This window comes from Ctenopharyngodon idella, chromosome 20 (assembly GCF_019924925.1).
Source record: "Ctenopharyngodon idella isolate HZGC_01 chromosome 20, HZGC01, whole genome shotgun sequence".
NCBI lineage: Eukaryota > Metazoa > Chordata > Actinopteri > Cypriniformes > Xenocyprididae > Ctenopharyngodon > Ctenopharyngodon idella.
The window spans coordinates 19,294,632-19,309,181 of NC_067239.1; the positions used below are offsets into that span (position 1 = coordinate 19,294,632).

Here is a 14,550-nt window from a genome sequence, read left to right on the forward strand (position 1 = left end):
AATTCATCACTGATGGAGTGTGGTCTGACCTGATGGGGGTCTGTCAGAGCTGTCCTCCACTCTGGGCCAGCTGGGGGTTGATTTGCCACTGCTTCCTCCCTCTGCCGCCATTTGCCGCTCCGCTGGGAGAGGAGAGTGCCTGTTGTGTGCAAATCTATAATGTAAACATAAACAATCATCGTTTTGCGATCAATGCCATCTTGTCATTAAAAGCTGTGTGAAAGCTTGAACAGATAAAGTGGTGAGATGACTGGATGATTAAGTGACACTTAAGGGTTCAAAAGAAACCAAGGACGAAGAGGAGATAGACAGTAAGAGGAAGTGTTTTTGTAGTGCCTCACCCCTCAGGCATGGACTTCTGCCTCCAGTGAGCAGAGCTGCCTGAACCCGTGTCACTGGAACAAGAGAGGTTACTGGGGGAACTGCGGTTGTGCGGCGAACGACCCAACATGAGAGAGGAGGTCAGGGCATAGTTCTCAGAACCTGGAGACATCCTGAGAGAGGTACAGAAAGAGCGACACACACAAATACAGATAAACGAGAGACAAGAAGAACGGGCAAAAAAAAAAAAAAAAAAATGAAGGGGAAGAGCAACTTAACAAAAGCTTCACTCCATAAAGGCGGCCATCATACAGACCTTTTAGAGTCCAGGGGTCGACCATCACTGGACACACTGCGAGGGATGGCAGCAGCTCTTTCAGGCCGCTCCGCAGAGAGGGTCTTGCCCATGCTGGCCCCCAGGCTGACGGCACGGTTTGGGGTAGCGCTGTGACTCTGAGGTGAGGCGGTGAGGGACTGCTGTGGGCTGGAAGAGGTGCGCTGCCATTTGTTGTTATTGCTCCGGAAAGGAAACTTGTACTCAAATGAGCCACTCTCATTGCTGCCCTTGTATTCAACGACTGGCATACGGTGCAGTTCTGAACAGCCCCTATAAAAAGATGAATTTGGTTGTTAGTGGTATTGAAATTAGTTTAAATTAGCCATTTACACTACCGTTTAAAAGTTTGGTTCCATTCATTTTTTTTTTTAAATGTTGAAAGACTGTCACCAAGGCTGCATTTATTTTGTCAAAAATATAGTAAAAACTATGAAATTTTAGTGTGATTTAAAATAACTGTTCTATTTTAAAGGGATAGTTAAATTAAAACCAAAAATTTAAATTCTGTCATCATTTAATCCCCCTCAAGTTGTTTCAAACCTGTATAAATTGAACTAACCCTAACCAAGCAGATCTCACCCCCCACTGACTACCATGGTAGGGAAAAAAAAATACTATGGTAGTCAATGGGGAGTGAGATCTGCTTGGTTACTAACATTCTTCTAAATACCTTCTTTTGTGTACAGCAGAACAAAGAAATGTATACAGGTTTGGAACAACTTGAGGGGGAATAACAGAAACAGAATTTTTATTTTTGGGTGAACTTTACTGTCACTTTTGATCACTTTTAATGCATGCTTCCAAAAAAAAAAAAAAAAAAAAGTATTAATTTCTTTAAAAAAAATCTTACTGACCCCAAACTTTTTAATGTAGTGTACATCTCTTTACTATATTGGCAGGAGATAGCAATATGCAATATAGTTTGTGGAAATGTTACTCCACCCTGATGCACAAAAGTTACTAACTTACCAACCAACTAACTAAAATAAGTAACATTCTTTCTATAAGGCCTATACACTTCAATGCTTTATAAACAAAACATAAAAATGACATGAGCATTCCTTACATTGAAACTGAAATTCTGAATCCTGTTTGTTACCTCAATTCAAAATAAGGAATGATTAAAAGGCATTCTCAATGGCACTCAACCACTGAGTACTGAATCCTGTATCTGAAACCAACTTGGAATAAATATACACAGGCCACAAACATGTAACAATAAATCAGGGGTCAAGCACCTATGCAGGCTCATACCCCTCTAGTGGCTCAATTCCTCATTTTTTTCCTCTTGTTGGTTTAAAACCCAGAAGAGACATAGAGTGTCAGTTTTTAGTTTAGATAAAAATATAACCTGTCAAAAATGGAAATGGTAGTTTTTTTACAGATAATAATGCAACACCAAACTATAAAAAAAAAAAATTAAAAAAAAAAAGACCAGTGAATGCAAATAAAAAATCTGGTTGGTCTGATGATTTGTAGTTTAGACCCTGATCATTATAACCTTCAAGTTGGCACAGCGCCTGCAGGAAAGCCTAGACTAGGAAGGCGGATCTCATCTATTTTGGTTTGCATGTGTGGGCACAAAGGTTCAATGTTTTGTATTTTTGTCTTATTGCAAAACTTGGAATGACTGGTTTACTTTTCTACCTGACAAAAATAATTGCTACTTATTCACCAGGATTCAGTCAAGAAATAATGAATCAAACCATTAATTGATACTCAAAGACCTACCTGCGAGGTGTGGCATCCTCATGGGGTGGTATGATGACAACTTTCACAGTGACTGAGGTGCGGAGCAGGTCTATCATCTGCTCGTGTGAAAGTGTTGCCACAGCCACCTTGCAAATTTCGACCAATCGACTGCCTTGCCTCAGCCCCGCTTGCCAGGCATAGCCGTACGGCTCCACCTCTGCCACGATGCCCTCATAGTTAACGTGAAAGCCAAGTTGGCCCAGCCCATTCCTCCGCAAGGTCATCTCAGATGTTTCACAGCCTTTAGTTAGGTGCTGAGAGGAAGGGGGAAAGACTGATATGACTTGTCTGACACAATTTCCCTTGATTCTCAAGTAGTTTTATGTAGTTTAGAAACATGACCTCTATTAAGGATGCAAGACCTTATAAAAATGGATTGGAAATGTCTATCACAAGCTATGTACCCAATCTGCAAATCAGGATCAGGGCTTTTTTTCTCAAAGTATAAAGAAAGCTCTGTTAATATGTTTCATGACTGTGATGGAGATCATGAGCGTTCAGTTCACAGAGTACTTGTTACCATGGCAACAGCTCTTGCACTTGAAGAGTGACATAATGGGCAGGGGGCCAAATCAGAAGTACATTCAAGCCACTGCACAGTTATGCAAAGGCTCTCTTATACACCCCATTAATTCACAGGATGAAATATACACAACACAGCCCTCAAAATTACTTTGAGCTTGTCCGAAAGCTTGATAGCCATAATCCCACTTGGATGCAAAATTAAAATGATTAAGAACCAAGAGACAAGCTCTCAGGACCATATGCTGTGTCTGACTGAATGACAAACACTTAAATTTCCTTAATTTCTGTAAAAAAATAAAATCAAGAACATCATTAAAAAATTAAAATAAATAAAATTCCATCCGTCATGATACCTGCAACTCCACACTTACCTCTAAACGTTTGACAACCTCACGGAAGTCTTCTGTGTTGTTATTGATGGAGCGCAGGGAGATGTTCTCTCCACGTTCATAGTAGATCTTCATGGAAGCAGGGCTTCCCAGCGTCCAACCAATGACATCTCGGACAGCGCAGTTGAAGACAACAGCCTTGGCTTCTGGGTCCACCAGCACTAGAAAGTCATTTGAAATTGCCAGCAGGGCCTCCAGTTCTCCTCCGGCTCCATGGTCCTCGGCATAAACAGGCCAGGTGATGGCCCCTGGGCTCCGAAGCTCCGCACCAAGGTACGGCCGGGTCTTCTCCTTACGTTTGTGGGCCAGAGAAATGAAAGGAAATTTGCCCGAGGGATCAATAGGCGTGCTCGTAACGTGCCGCTCGGCCAGGTCCCTCAAGTACTCCTGTCGTGTCCGAGTGGCCATGGCGCGAAACTTGTCTGACTTGTGGGCTGCATTTTCAGCATTGATGACCTTAGCCAGAAGGAAATCTCGAAAGACTGTGGATTTCGGGAATGTAGCATCCTCAGGAATAGGTGGACCAAAGGCAGGTACATCTCGTGAGCGAGCCACTGCCACACTGTGAATGAGGGGGTGTAGATAATGAAGGGAAACAAGAGAGAAGATTTCAAACAATGAGACAAATAGCTCTTCACATGCACAAGATAATTGCTAAACCATTCTCAAACTTCCCTAAAGGCCCTCATGTTTATGCATGAACGATATTCATTCCAAAGACAATGTGGCTGCTATGGAAATGATGAAACTAAGAGTCAAAGTGTGAAGTGTGGTAGTGGGGACATCAAATACTTTGCCAAATGGGAATAAAAGGAATGATAAAAAAGACAGGGATAATTATTACACTGTTGACAACTCCACACAGTGCTAGTAAACTTGGACAGACCCTTCATATGCTACAGAAGAACTTTATGAATTCAATTCAATTCTGAAAATCTTCAAACTTTTCTTCTCTACCTTGCTGCTTCATCTATCCCCCACTTTTTTCCTTTCGTTAAGCTTCTGGAATGGACATCTAAAGCTTCCTGCTCTGTCTGGTATGCTTGGAACTCACACGCAACTAGCCAGCCATAGCAGTAATGAGGCTGGACTAAAGAGAGACAACTAGCCCGTTTTTTACACTGATACTGGAGGAGGAAAACAAAGAAAAGTGGCGGCCAGAAGTTGGAATCGTTGGTGAGAGAAAGAGAGGGGCCAAATAAAATTCTGATGTCTGTGCGTGGGCCTGATCTGTAAAAACACTAAAGGGGAAACATGTATGTGTGTGGTAGAAAAATGAGCTTGCAAATTCATCACAACATAAACTTCTCTCCCGCAGTACCAGCAGCTCGCTGAAGTATGGACTGAGATGAATAACTTGTTGATATCTAATTCAGTCATATTGTTTTTCTTTCTTTGCCTGCAGGGACAAACAACACAGACTTGATTAAGACTGAGGCTGGAAATCAGATGGTTGCTGGTTTGATGCCCACAAGAAGTGAGCCATGAGTTATCACCCTTGTTCTCAATAAAAACCCAATTAAAAAAAATCTATTACACAGATATTTTATGCACATCATGGTAATTAATGATCATCATATTCATATATAATGGTATTTACTTGACACTCCCAGGTATTTCAAAAGAATAGGATGGTATTGCTATGGAACATCCCACAAAAACATGGTACATTTCTCTAACTGCTTATTTTAAAATCTCTCTCCTTTAACAGACAATAAATAACTTGGTGTTTTTACATACGTTATTGCCAAGCGATGAGTAGAGTTGTTAAGAGTTGTAAGGGAATGGAAGCGCTAAACTGCTGCAAGTGTTAATGGGATGCGTGTTTCCCACAATTGACAAAGCCCACCGTCAAACATGGTATCGTTAGAAACATTTTCGCATCTCATCTGTTTTTAAACATGATACTCCAACATACTTCAAAAGAACAGGATAGTATTACCATGGTGCAGGTCCAAAAACTATGTTATAACCATATCCAAAAAGCTCTGCACCACAGTAGTAAAAATTAAAAAAAAAAAAAAAATGTAAAAAAAAAAATGTACATTTGCCATTGCTCTATTATTTTAAATCTCTCTTCGTTATATTGTTTTCTGTTTAAGCATTAAGCAGTCCAAACACCCACAATTGCGCTTCACCAATGGCATACAAAAACCAAACTCTGTATGAGAGTTTGGACAATAACAGTCATCATCATTTTTCAAAAGCCAGAATAACGCAGTGCACATTCCACCCAAACATAATCCACTTCTGGGCATCGAGCAGTTATTCAGTGACTAACAGCAAGCGGGCTGACTTCATTGTTGCAGCCGACCCCCTTGGTTTAGGTGGAGAGGCAAACTGGATTACATATCTGAAGTATAAATACACAGTGTGTGGGTTGGTGGAGCATCCACTGCCCACAGCAAGGAACCAAAGAACCTCCACACAAGCAAATAACACCCTGACCCACTCAGAAACACACAGGTGTACAAGTATCACATACACAGAGCAGAGTTCTCACACACTGTAAACTTATTGAAAGGATGAACGCTTTCTGACACACTAATTTACAGTATGACATTCAAGGTTTCTTCGTACAGGATACTTATAAAAAAAAATAAAAAAAATTTCATTGTGACATATTTGATAATTTCTTTAAGTAAAATACCTTCTGTAGCTACACTACCATTTAAAGGTTTACCATTACTCCAGTCTTGAGTGTCACATGATCCTTCAGAAATCAGTCTAATATTCTGATTTGGTGCTCAAGAATAATTTTTGTGGAAACTATAATACATTACTTGCAATATACAATATTTTAAGGGAAAATGCAAATTCCATTATACATGATTTAAACTGCAAAGTCACAACAATGAATTTTGCTGTGTCACTGTAGACCCTGCGTCAATGCAATAGGGATGCAGGAAACACTTCTGTACAGACTGCCTGCAAAAAAGTTTAACAGCTTTTGCTTTGTACAATATTACCATCTACCTTAACATTTCACTGGTGGCTGAGAGGTTGTCTGCCAAAATCAAAGTGAACAGTGTTAACCACTTCTGTACACCCAACAGCAGCCAATAAAACAACAGGAGGGCATATAAATCATTAACTCTCTTTATAAACACCTTTAATCACCCTTCATACCTGTTTTACCTTTACACAAATAAACAGCCACGCTACACGATCACAAATGAAAACACGAGACCTGCTGAACCCACCTGATCCACTTCCTGACTTCCATGCCAATTCCTGTCTAAACAGTCCAAGCAGGTTAATATAGCAAGAGTGGCCACAGCTGAGGAAAAGTTCATGCTCACAAGAAGAATTCAGTTTGCGGCTGAAGGGGCTACAGGAGAAAGGGAGGGAAAGAGTCTGTCAGGGAAGGAGGAGCAGGGTTGTCGGGTTTAAGCGGCAGGCCCTCGTCAAGCCCCACTCAGGAGAGGACAGTTGGCAAGGGTGTGCATGCAGCCCTCTCGTTTGTTATGTGCTCCGTTTAGCTTATTGTTCCAGAGAGGCTCAGTCAGGACGAGCTTTTGTAACTTCTGTACTTTCAGAGCTGAACAGCGATGAGGCTCCCTACTGGGTATAATTAAGACGACACACAATGAGGCCCATCAGCAATTATAACCTCTATTAGTTTCATGAGGCAAAACAGAAACCGAGCAAGCAAGAGAGGGAGAATGCGAGTATGCGAGCGAAAGATTAAGGGAGTAAGTCACAATGAAGATATCAATGATCAGCATCATATTTGTTGCCCGTTCGGTTCAGATAAGCACACATTTTGTCTTTTGTTTGACTCACAGTAGCACTTTCGAGGTTGGACTGCAAGCAATGCAACGATCAACAAATCCTACTGATAAACAGCCCCCAGTAGGCGTGAAGGAAATTAAGCGGGCCTAGCTCATTTGAAGTGGTTAAGAGCAGCGCTCTCCTGGGTAATGTGCTGTACGACAAGAATAATAAGCTGGCCAGAGGACATCAAGCGAGAACATAACCCACCGCGAGCAGGAAGAAAATCCATTTCTCCAAAATAAAACCAAAAACAACACCGCTACAATTAGATGTTGACTTGAATAGATTCTGGCAATACAACAAAACAGGGAAAAGCTGATTTTAAATTCGTTGGCTGATGGTTTTATTTAAAAATAAAAAATAAATTAATTAATTAAAAATTCTTGTTTTTATTACAAGAAAAACTTTCAACTTCACCTAGGCTTCAAGTGAACAACAAACCATGAAAGCCCATCTCTATTAACTTTGACAACTAAAAGTTAACAAAATTCAGTAGATATATGCATTTAAATTGTACAGTCTCTCTATTCCAGAAAAAAGGGACAAAATATTGATTACTTATCCTGCACTACACTGATTTTTTGTGTCCCTCTTGAGAGTGAAAATGTCCCAAGACATTAACAATAGCATCTACTGTACAACTCAATTGAGTCAACCGAAGTTACAGTTCAGTGAGAGTCAGATGTTAATTCAGTAAATTCAGTAACTAATTGATGGATTCAGTTAATGATTCTGTAGAATGATTTGAACAATTCTTTTTGACTGATTCCTTACTACACTGGTCTACAATGGTTACACTGTTTCATACAGTGCTGAGCACTGTTGCTGCCACAGACTGAAAATCCCAGTGTTGTGATGCAAATGCATCTGTCCAAAAATCCATGGTTACAAATTGCAAAAAAAGTAATGCCCCATTTTGGCACGTTCGCCTACAGCTGCTGGAATTTAATCTGTGTGATTTTTTTTGCAGTTAAAAAAGGTCCAATTGACTTACCTGTAGCAGGTATTTTCAGAGCACGGGTTGAGTGCGCGTACAACCACAAAGACATGCTGAAAGTGTGAGCGGATGTTCTTGGGACTAAAGGGCTTTGCTCCGGGCTCTTGAAACACGATTGTGACAATGTCATTTCCGATGTGTCTTTTCCTTAGCAGCTATGAAGTGCAAACAACATAGGTCAGTATACACTATCATTCAAAAGTTTGGGGAAGGTAAGATTTGTGTCTCTTATGCTCACCAAGGCTACATTTATCAAAAATATGTTGACAGTAAAAACACTAATATTGTGAAAAATAATTACAACTAAAATTAACTGATATCTATTTGAATATATTTTAAAATTTAATTTATTCAGCTTTATTATTATAAAGCTGAATTTTCAGCAGCAATTACTCCAGTCTTCAGTGTCACATGAACTTACTGACCCCAAACTTTTAAACGTTGGTGTATGTGATGTGATTTAAAATAAAAGGAAAAAGTTCAATTATATTAACAGTGTTTTTTTTGTGCAGCTTACCTGCTGTTTGTTATTGGGCGTGTAGGGCAGCATTGTAGACACGTGGAACATGATCTCATAGTCTTTAAAATTTGTGTACAAAGAATGTGTTCCAGTAGAGTCCGCTGAAGAAAAAAAAAAAAAAAAAAAAACTCACATCAGCCTTTCATATACAGCTTTTATATGACCACCTGCCTTTCTTTTGTTAAATAAAGAAGGATTTCCTTTTGTCCGAAGGGAACATTCAATCTAGAGCCTTTGATCATACACTCTCATTTATTTAATGCTACTTGACTTGTTAGGGCAACATATGGCTGATGCTCTTTAATAGGACCCCTTTTTTTCTATTGTTCCCAAACAGGATACTGCAGTTGTCGCTCTGCACCACAGCCACAGAGACACCAGGGTACAAACTCGTCTTCTCCTCAGTCCCTCCTTCCTGATCTCTGTACTCCACCTGACTGTGAAACCACATTCTAATCCGTCAAGCTGAGATCAAAGCTTTCTGACACCTCCACTGCCCCTTCTCAACTACATTACAGGGAGGAGGGAGGGAATGTAAGGGGTAAAATGTCAAGTCTGATAAATGGAATTAAAAGCATGCATGTGATCAGAGACAATATTCCTCATGGTCACAGGGGAGAGGTGGAGCATGCGTGCCAGGCACGGCACGCATGACTGGGTCTCAAACATGGGCTCTGGGGTTCAAATCAAGACAAACTACAGCATAGAACAGGAGGTGATTGTTAGAGTTTAGATCCATTCCCATTTAAACACGACCTCCGTTTGTCAATAAACTGCTGACAGTGGAGGAACATACTATATTTAGAACGAGCTGCAGGCTCATTTGAGTGTGATCCTGGTTTAATTAATTAACTAGCCCTATAAACTACTAGAGTGACATGACAGGAGACCAGAGATTCATTAGGCATTTTGGCCCTTTAGCTACTTGTAGTTTTAATCACACAATATCGCTTTCAGGCTTCAGTGGCGATTAAACAAACCTTCAAGATGATAAGACTCACTTTTAGTGTCCAGTTGGGCACGGTACTTGGAAAAACCCTTAAGGCGCACCCTTTCCCCCAGCAACTGCAGGAACTCTTCTAGGGCGGGACCTGCTGCCTCATTATTGTACATCTCCTCCTCGCTGCTCTGGCCGGCCTGACAGTACATGATTCCTACTTTCAACTGGAAGCTGAGCTGCACAAGAGATAGCAAAGAAAGACTGTCAACCCATGAAAAACAAGAGTAAAGGGAGTAATTATTTGGGCTGCCAATTTAATGTGCTAATTAAGTACAATTAATTATATAAAAAAAAAAAATTGTAAAAAAAAAAAAAAAATGCACTTATAAATAGCTCGACAAAGCATTTAACTCTGTAAAGCCTAACAGTTCGAATTGAAATTTTAGACAAAATTGGTAAACAATACATTTGATTTTGTTTTTATTGCATATACAAACTTTTGATTTTATTTCAATTTAATAGTTTATTCACAAAGGAACCTTTTAATTTTGAATTTTTGTTTTACGCCAAAAAAGGATGCAAATCAGTCATAAATAATAAAAATATATTATTTATAAATACAAATGTGTACATACATATTAAATATGCATAAACATTATATTTTGTATTTTATTATGAAAAAACAACAAATATGGTAGCAAGAAATCAATATAGTGAAAAATCTATGAGATTAATGGTGTTTAATTAATCAGCTTATATAATTACTTTTTTTTTTTTAAAGATTTCTTGATAAACTTTTGTTATTACCCTCTGTACACTTCTATTATTAAACACTGTATACTTTATTAGGTATTTAAAGCCATAAAGAGAAAATGTTTATATATTTATAATATACTTTATTATTTTTATTATTTTTAGGTGCGGTGGAGTTTTAGGTGCACTTCTTAGGATAACTGCAAGGATAAGATTCTTCACTTTGTAGGTATTACCAAAATCATAATAAAAATAAATAAATGATTGACTGTTGAATGACAATTGTAACAGAATGTAAGATCATAATACCCCCTGCTCATCCAGTTTCATCAGCTGCTCTGTGACCTTCGGTGTGTTGAGAGCAAGTCGGAGGCAGTGAGCATTGAGCTCAGGTACGAGGTAATCCAGCACCTCCTTTAAAGGCAGGCCTCGAGCCAAGCCATGCTTAGAGGTGGAGGGTACAGCATCCTCCAAAATGGAGCCCCGTAAGGTCGTTAACTACAGGTGGAAAGGTTAAAAATATGACAGAGAAATGTCTTTGTATTATTGATTCAGATATGTGTGGAAATACATATACAGCGTCTGTATACATTTGTAAATTACAGGTGAGATTCAATGGGTGGGTGTTAAATATTGGTATAAGAGATGTTCTGAGAAAATTAGTACTTGGTATTACAGAACCTAACATACTATTGTCTTTTAGTAACTGCTCATTATGATTCAGAGATCTCAAACACCTGAAAAGGTGCCATAATGAGTGGTACAAAAGTTTTATACTAAGCTAACCCACGTCTGCCCACCTGCCAGTCTCAAAATAGCAGTGGAAAGATTGCCATGTTGGGCTATGCGTCACCTTAGTCACAAAGCTATTAAGGCCCATCAGAATGCATGTGAATCATAAGCGGTTTCTATAAATGATGCCAAAGGCAGAGGTCACATGTAAGAGCCTTTTTTTTTTGTTATAATTAGAGAGATTGTCTAACCTTCATCCAAGCTGCTGTCAAAAGCGGTGTGTGATTGAGAAGCAGTATGGTGACAAGCCAGTCAGGGCACAGAGTGATCTATGCCGAGCAATAGCAGAGAGAACTCGCCTCTAAGCATGTTATATAAGATAGCAGTGGGCGTCAGACCTGGATCTCACTCACTGCTAACTGCTTAGAATTAACTCTCTCTGTGCAGGCACAAGGATGCATGTTTGATTCAGACACTACAACTATATGTACCAATTGTATTTGGTGGTGTGAATGAGTGCTCACCTCGCTGGTTCTGAAGATGATTCTGTAGTTGTATTGCTGGCCGTGCTCTTTGTGATCCTCCAGTTTTTCCCGACGAATGCTGACAGCTACAGGTCCCAGTGTCTCATCAACACCCAAGTAGTTCCAGTGCTCTGAGGATTTTAATAATTGCTTCAATTAATGATTAATTAATTTATAAAAAATCTTTTATAATAGGCTTTTATAAAGCATTTACAAATAATTTTTCTTTATTCATTTGCCAATTGACATGAAAATGTCAATGGATAGTTAAACACATGAAAATTTGACAGTGGGATATCAATAATATTTATATTAATTTCTTTATCTTAAGTGGAGTGGCACTCCTAGTCCTCCATACACAAGTTCAACCCCAATTTGCCTGAGTATCTCCATTGAGAAATCTTACCAGTACATCAAGGGTAGTATTACTACAAAAAGTAAACACTCACCTCTCAAGTAAAAGTATTTTCGGTAATAATAGGCACCCAAGTCCACATGTTCAACTATGTTGCTCTTTCCACGATCGTGGTGGAGACTTTTGCCATCCTTGGGGGATTCAAGAACAGCCACCCCTGCATTGCTGAAATGTGTGTTGGGAGCTCTTTCAGGGGACCCTTCTTCATCTCTTGAAGAGCTGGAGGCGCCACTGCCGATACTACCTTGCTTTGAAGGGCTGATGTTCCTCTCTCCTTCACCTCCAATTTCGTTCCGGAAACAAGGGCAGCTGAGAACCAAATCGTTGCTCTTGTCATCACCCGAGTCAAGAGAAGGCCCATCCTTGATGTTGAGCTCTTCCTGGCTGCCGCAAGGCGAGCTGTAAGCTCCGCTTTGGGTGGATGAGAGGGATGAAGTGTTGGAGGCAGAGGCCGCAGCTGCAGCAGAGGCACCAGTAGTGGTGTTCTTCCGCTTAACAGCACTTTGCCGACTCTGCACGGCCTCGTTCAGGTCAAACAGAATACTCTGGATATCAAAGTGTGCAAAACCTTTCTGGCAGACCCATGGTTTGGGAGGGGGACCCATATCATCAGACTTTCCGTCCTCTGCGTCAGAACCTGCACGTGATGAATCTCCTTCGGCTTTGACGCTACGCAACTTGCGGAATATGGACTCACCACCCGTCTCCGACTTTGAACGCCTCTTCATGTGTTTTTCTCTTTCTTTCAGACGACTGGCGGGACTGCCACGAAGAGGACCAAGAGGTCCGTCAGGCAAGTCAAGGGCAGTTTGTTTATGGGCTACTGTAAGTAACTCGCTTAACTTTTCAGGGGCAGGGCTGCGTTGGTCTGGAGCGTCCGTCTGGTAGCCTTTGAGCATATCGAAGAAGCTTTCGCCAGACACACCGTGCTTGTCGATAGACGAGGTACTGCCGTACTCACGATGCATGGGCGTCCATCCTGAGAAAGACCAGCCCTCACTGCCATCGCCATCCAGTTCACTAATGGTGATGTCGCTGTTGCTGCGTTGCCGAATACGACGCATGCCCTTGCGGGGTGACCCGAGATAGCCATCGGGTGAGAGGAAGCGATTGTCTTTGCCTTTACTATGCATCTTGTTCTTCAGCGTGTTGTGAATGTTGCGCAGCATGGATGAGTCCTGAGGGCTGATCAGGTGGCCGAGCTTGCTTGACAAGTTACTCTGGGCACTTCCCGTGGTGGTGGAGGGGGAATCCGTCTCCACCGTGATGTGCCACACCCCACCTCCATTTCCTCCCCCTCCTCCACTTCCTCCACTTCCGCCACTTCCTCCACTTCCTCCACTTCCTCCACTGCCGCCATCTTTCCTGGGGGGCCAGTCGGCGACCCGTGCTCGAACGCCCATTTTGGGAACTCCAGGCGTGCCAGTCAAGTGCGTGCTCTCGCTGCGAGGAGGCGGAGCACCACCATTGGGCAAGCGCAGACGGCGAGTATAAAACTCATCTGTGGCGGGAACGGAGCCGCCCACAGAGCGTTCGGTCTGTGAACGCTTTAGACTGGTCATGGTATGGCTAAGTGGCGGAGCTCAGCACTGGAGCATGCCCGCAGTGTAGCTGAAATAATGAAGCTTAGGGAACATGGGCAGCCACTCAGCTGGAGAGGCCAGAGAATGGAGGACAGATAATAGAGGGATGAAAGTGAACTTTAAAGTGAACCCGAATTAGGCATGTGTGGCGACCATTATGTGATCCGACCTTCCTCCTCTCATCCCTTTATGTAGAACTGAAACAGAGAAAAATGGGGACAGTATAAGAATCCAGCAATCATAACAGATATCTTGATAATTAAAATAAAGTTTTAAAAAAATTACAGAGGTAACCAGAAGGGCCATGGAGGGGACAAAGGGGAAGCCCTTTAAGGTGCCAATTACCACAAACAGCACACCCAGCCATCACGGTAATGAAACAGAATGGCAATACTTGAAAAAAAATATCAAGTGCCTTACTCTTCAGTGTTTTTAAAACTCGTGAGAGCTACACTATACAGCTATGCTTTATGTCAGACAACAAGGACGTTATTTTACTTGCATTTGCAAATTGTTCTGAAATTTTCATAAGGAAAAACGTATGCATGTTCATTATGAACAAGTTCAGATATATCTTTCTGGCTATGTTTTTATTTTATTTTATTTTATTTTATTTTAGATAAATAAAACAAGGCACCAATTAATGAACAGATTTCAGCAGTTTCAGCCAGAGTTCAGTGTGGCAGGCCTTTAACTGCAACACTGTTCATAAACTTGGCAGTGCCAAAGGGCAGATTACACCACATGAACAAATCAATGCCGCCACCACCATCAGGGAGAAGCAAATCACTGCATGGCTACAAACACAAACCAAATTGACTGACAAGATATCAGCAGGATGATTTTGAGTATGATGCAACGAAGCAGTAAGCAGAGATGATCAGAAGCAATTCAACAACTTCAAGTGGAACATATTATCTGCCACTTGCCTGAAAGTACAATCCTGGTAACACTAGATAAAATTGCTGCAGGTAATCGCTGTAGT

At 41.0% G+C, this 14,550-nt stretch overlaps 1 protein-coding gene across 9 annotated transcripts in view; it reads right to left on the minus strand.

Moving 5' to 3' along the window:
• Nucleotides 1-14,550, minus strand: part of sipa1l1 (signal-induced proliferation-associated 1 like 1) — a 77,086-nt gene that overhangs the window by 15,973 nt on the left and 46,563 nt on the right. For 8 of the 9 annotated variants that reach the window (XM_051874372.1, XM_051874371.1, XM_051874370.1 and 5 more), the window contains 11 exons: nt 12,017-13,762; nt 11,568-11,698; nt 10,621-10,809; nt 9,620-9,794; nt 8,616-8,719; nt 8,096-8,253; nt 3,307-3,886; nt 2,390-2,664; nt 638-928; nt 342-494; nt 30-154 (listed from right to left, as the gene is read on the minus strand). In XM_051874372.1, coding sequence (XP_051730332.1) covers nt 30-154; nt 342-494; nt 638-928; nt 2,390-2,664; nt 3,307-3,886; nt 8,096-8,253; nt 8,616-8,719; nt 9,620-9,794; nt 10,621-10,809; nt 11,568-11,698; nt 12,017-13,544 — 3,709 coding nt within the window. In that variant the 5' untranslated portion in view covers nt 13,545-13,762. The remainder of the gene's footprint in view (nt 1-29; nt 155-341; nt 495-637; nt 929-2,389; nt 2,665-3,306; nt 3,887-8,095; nt 8,254-8,615; nt 8,720-9,619; nt 9,795-10,620; nt 10,810-11,567; nt 11,699-12,016; nt 13,763-14,550) is intronic. The other variant, XM_051874373.1, reaches the window with a different exon arrangement.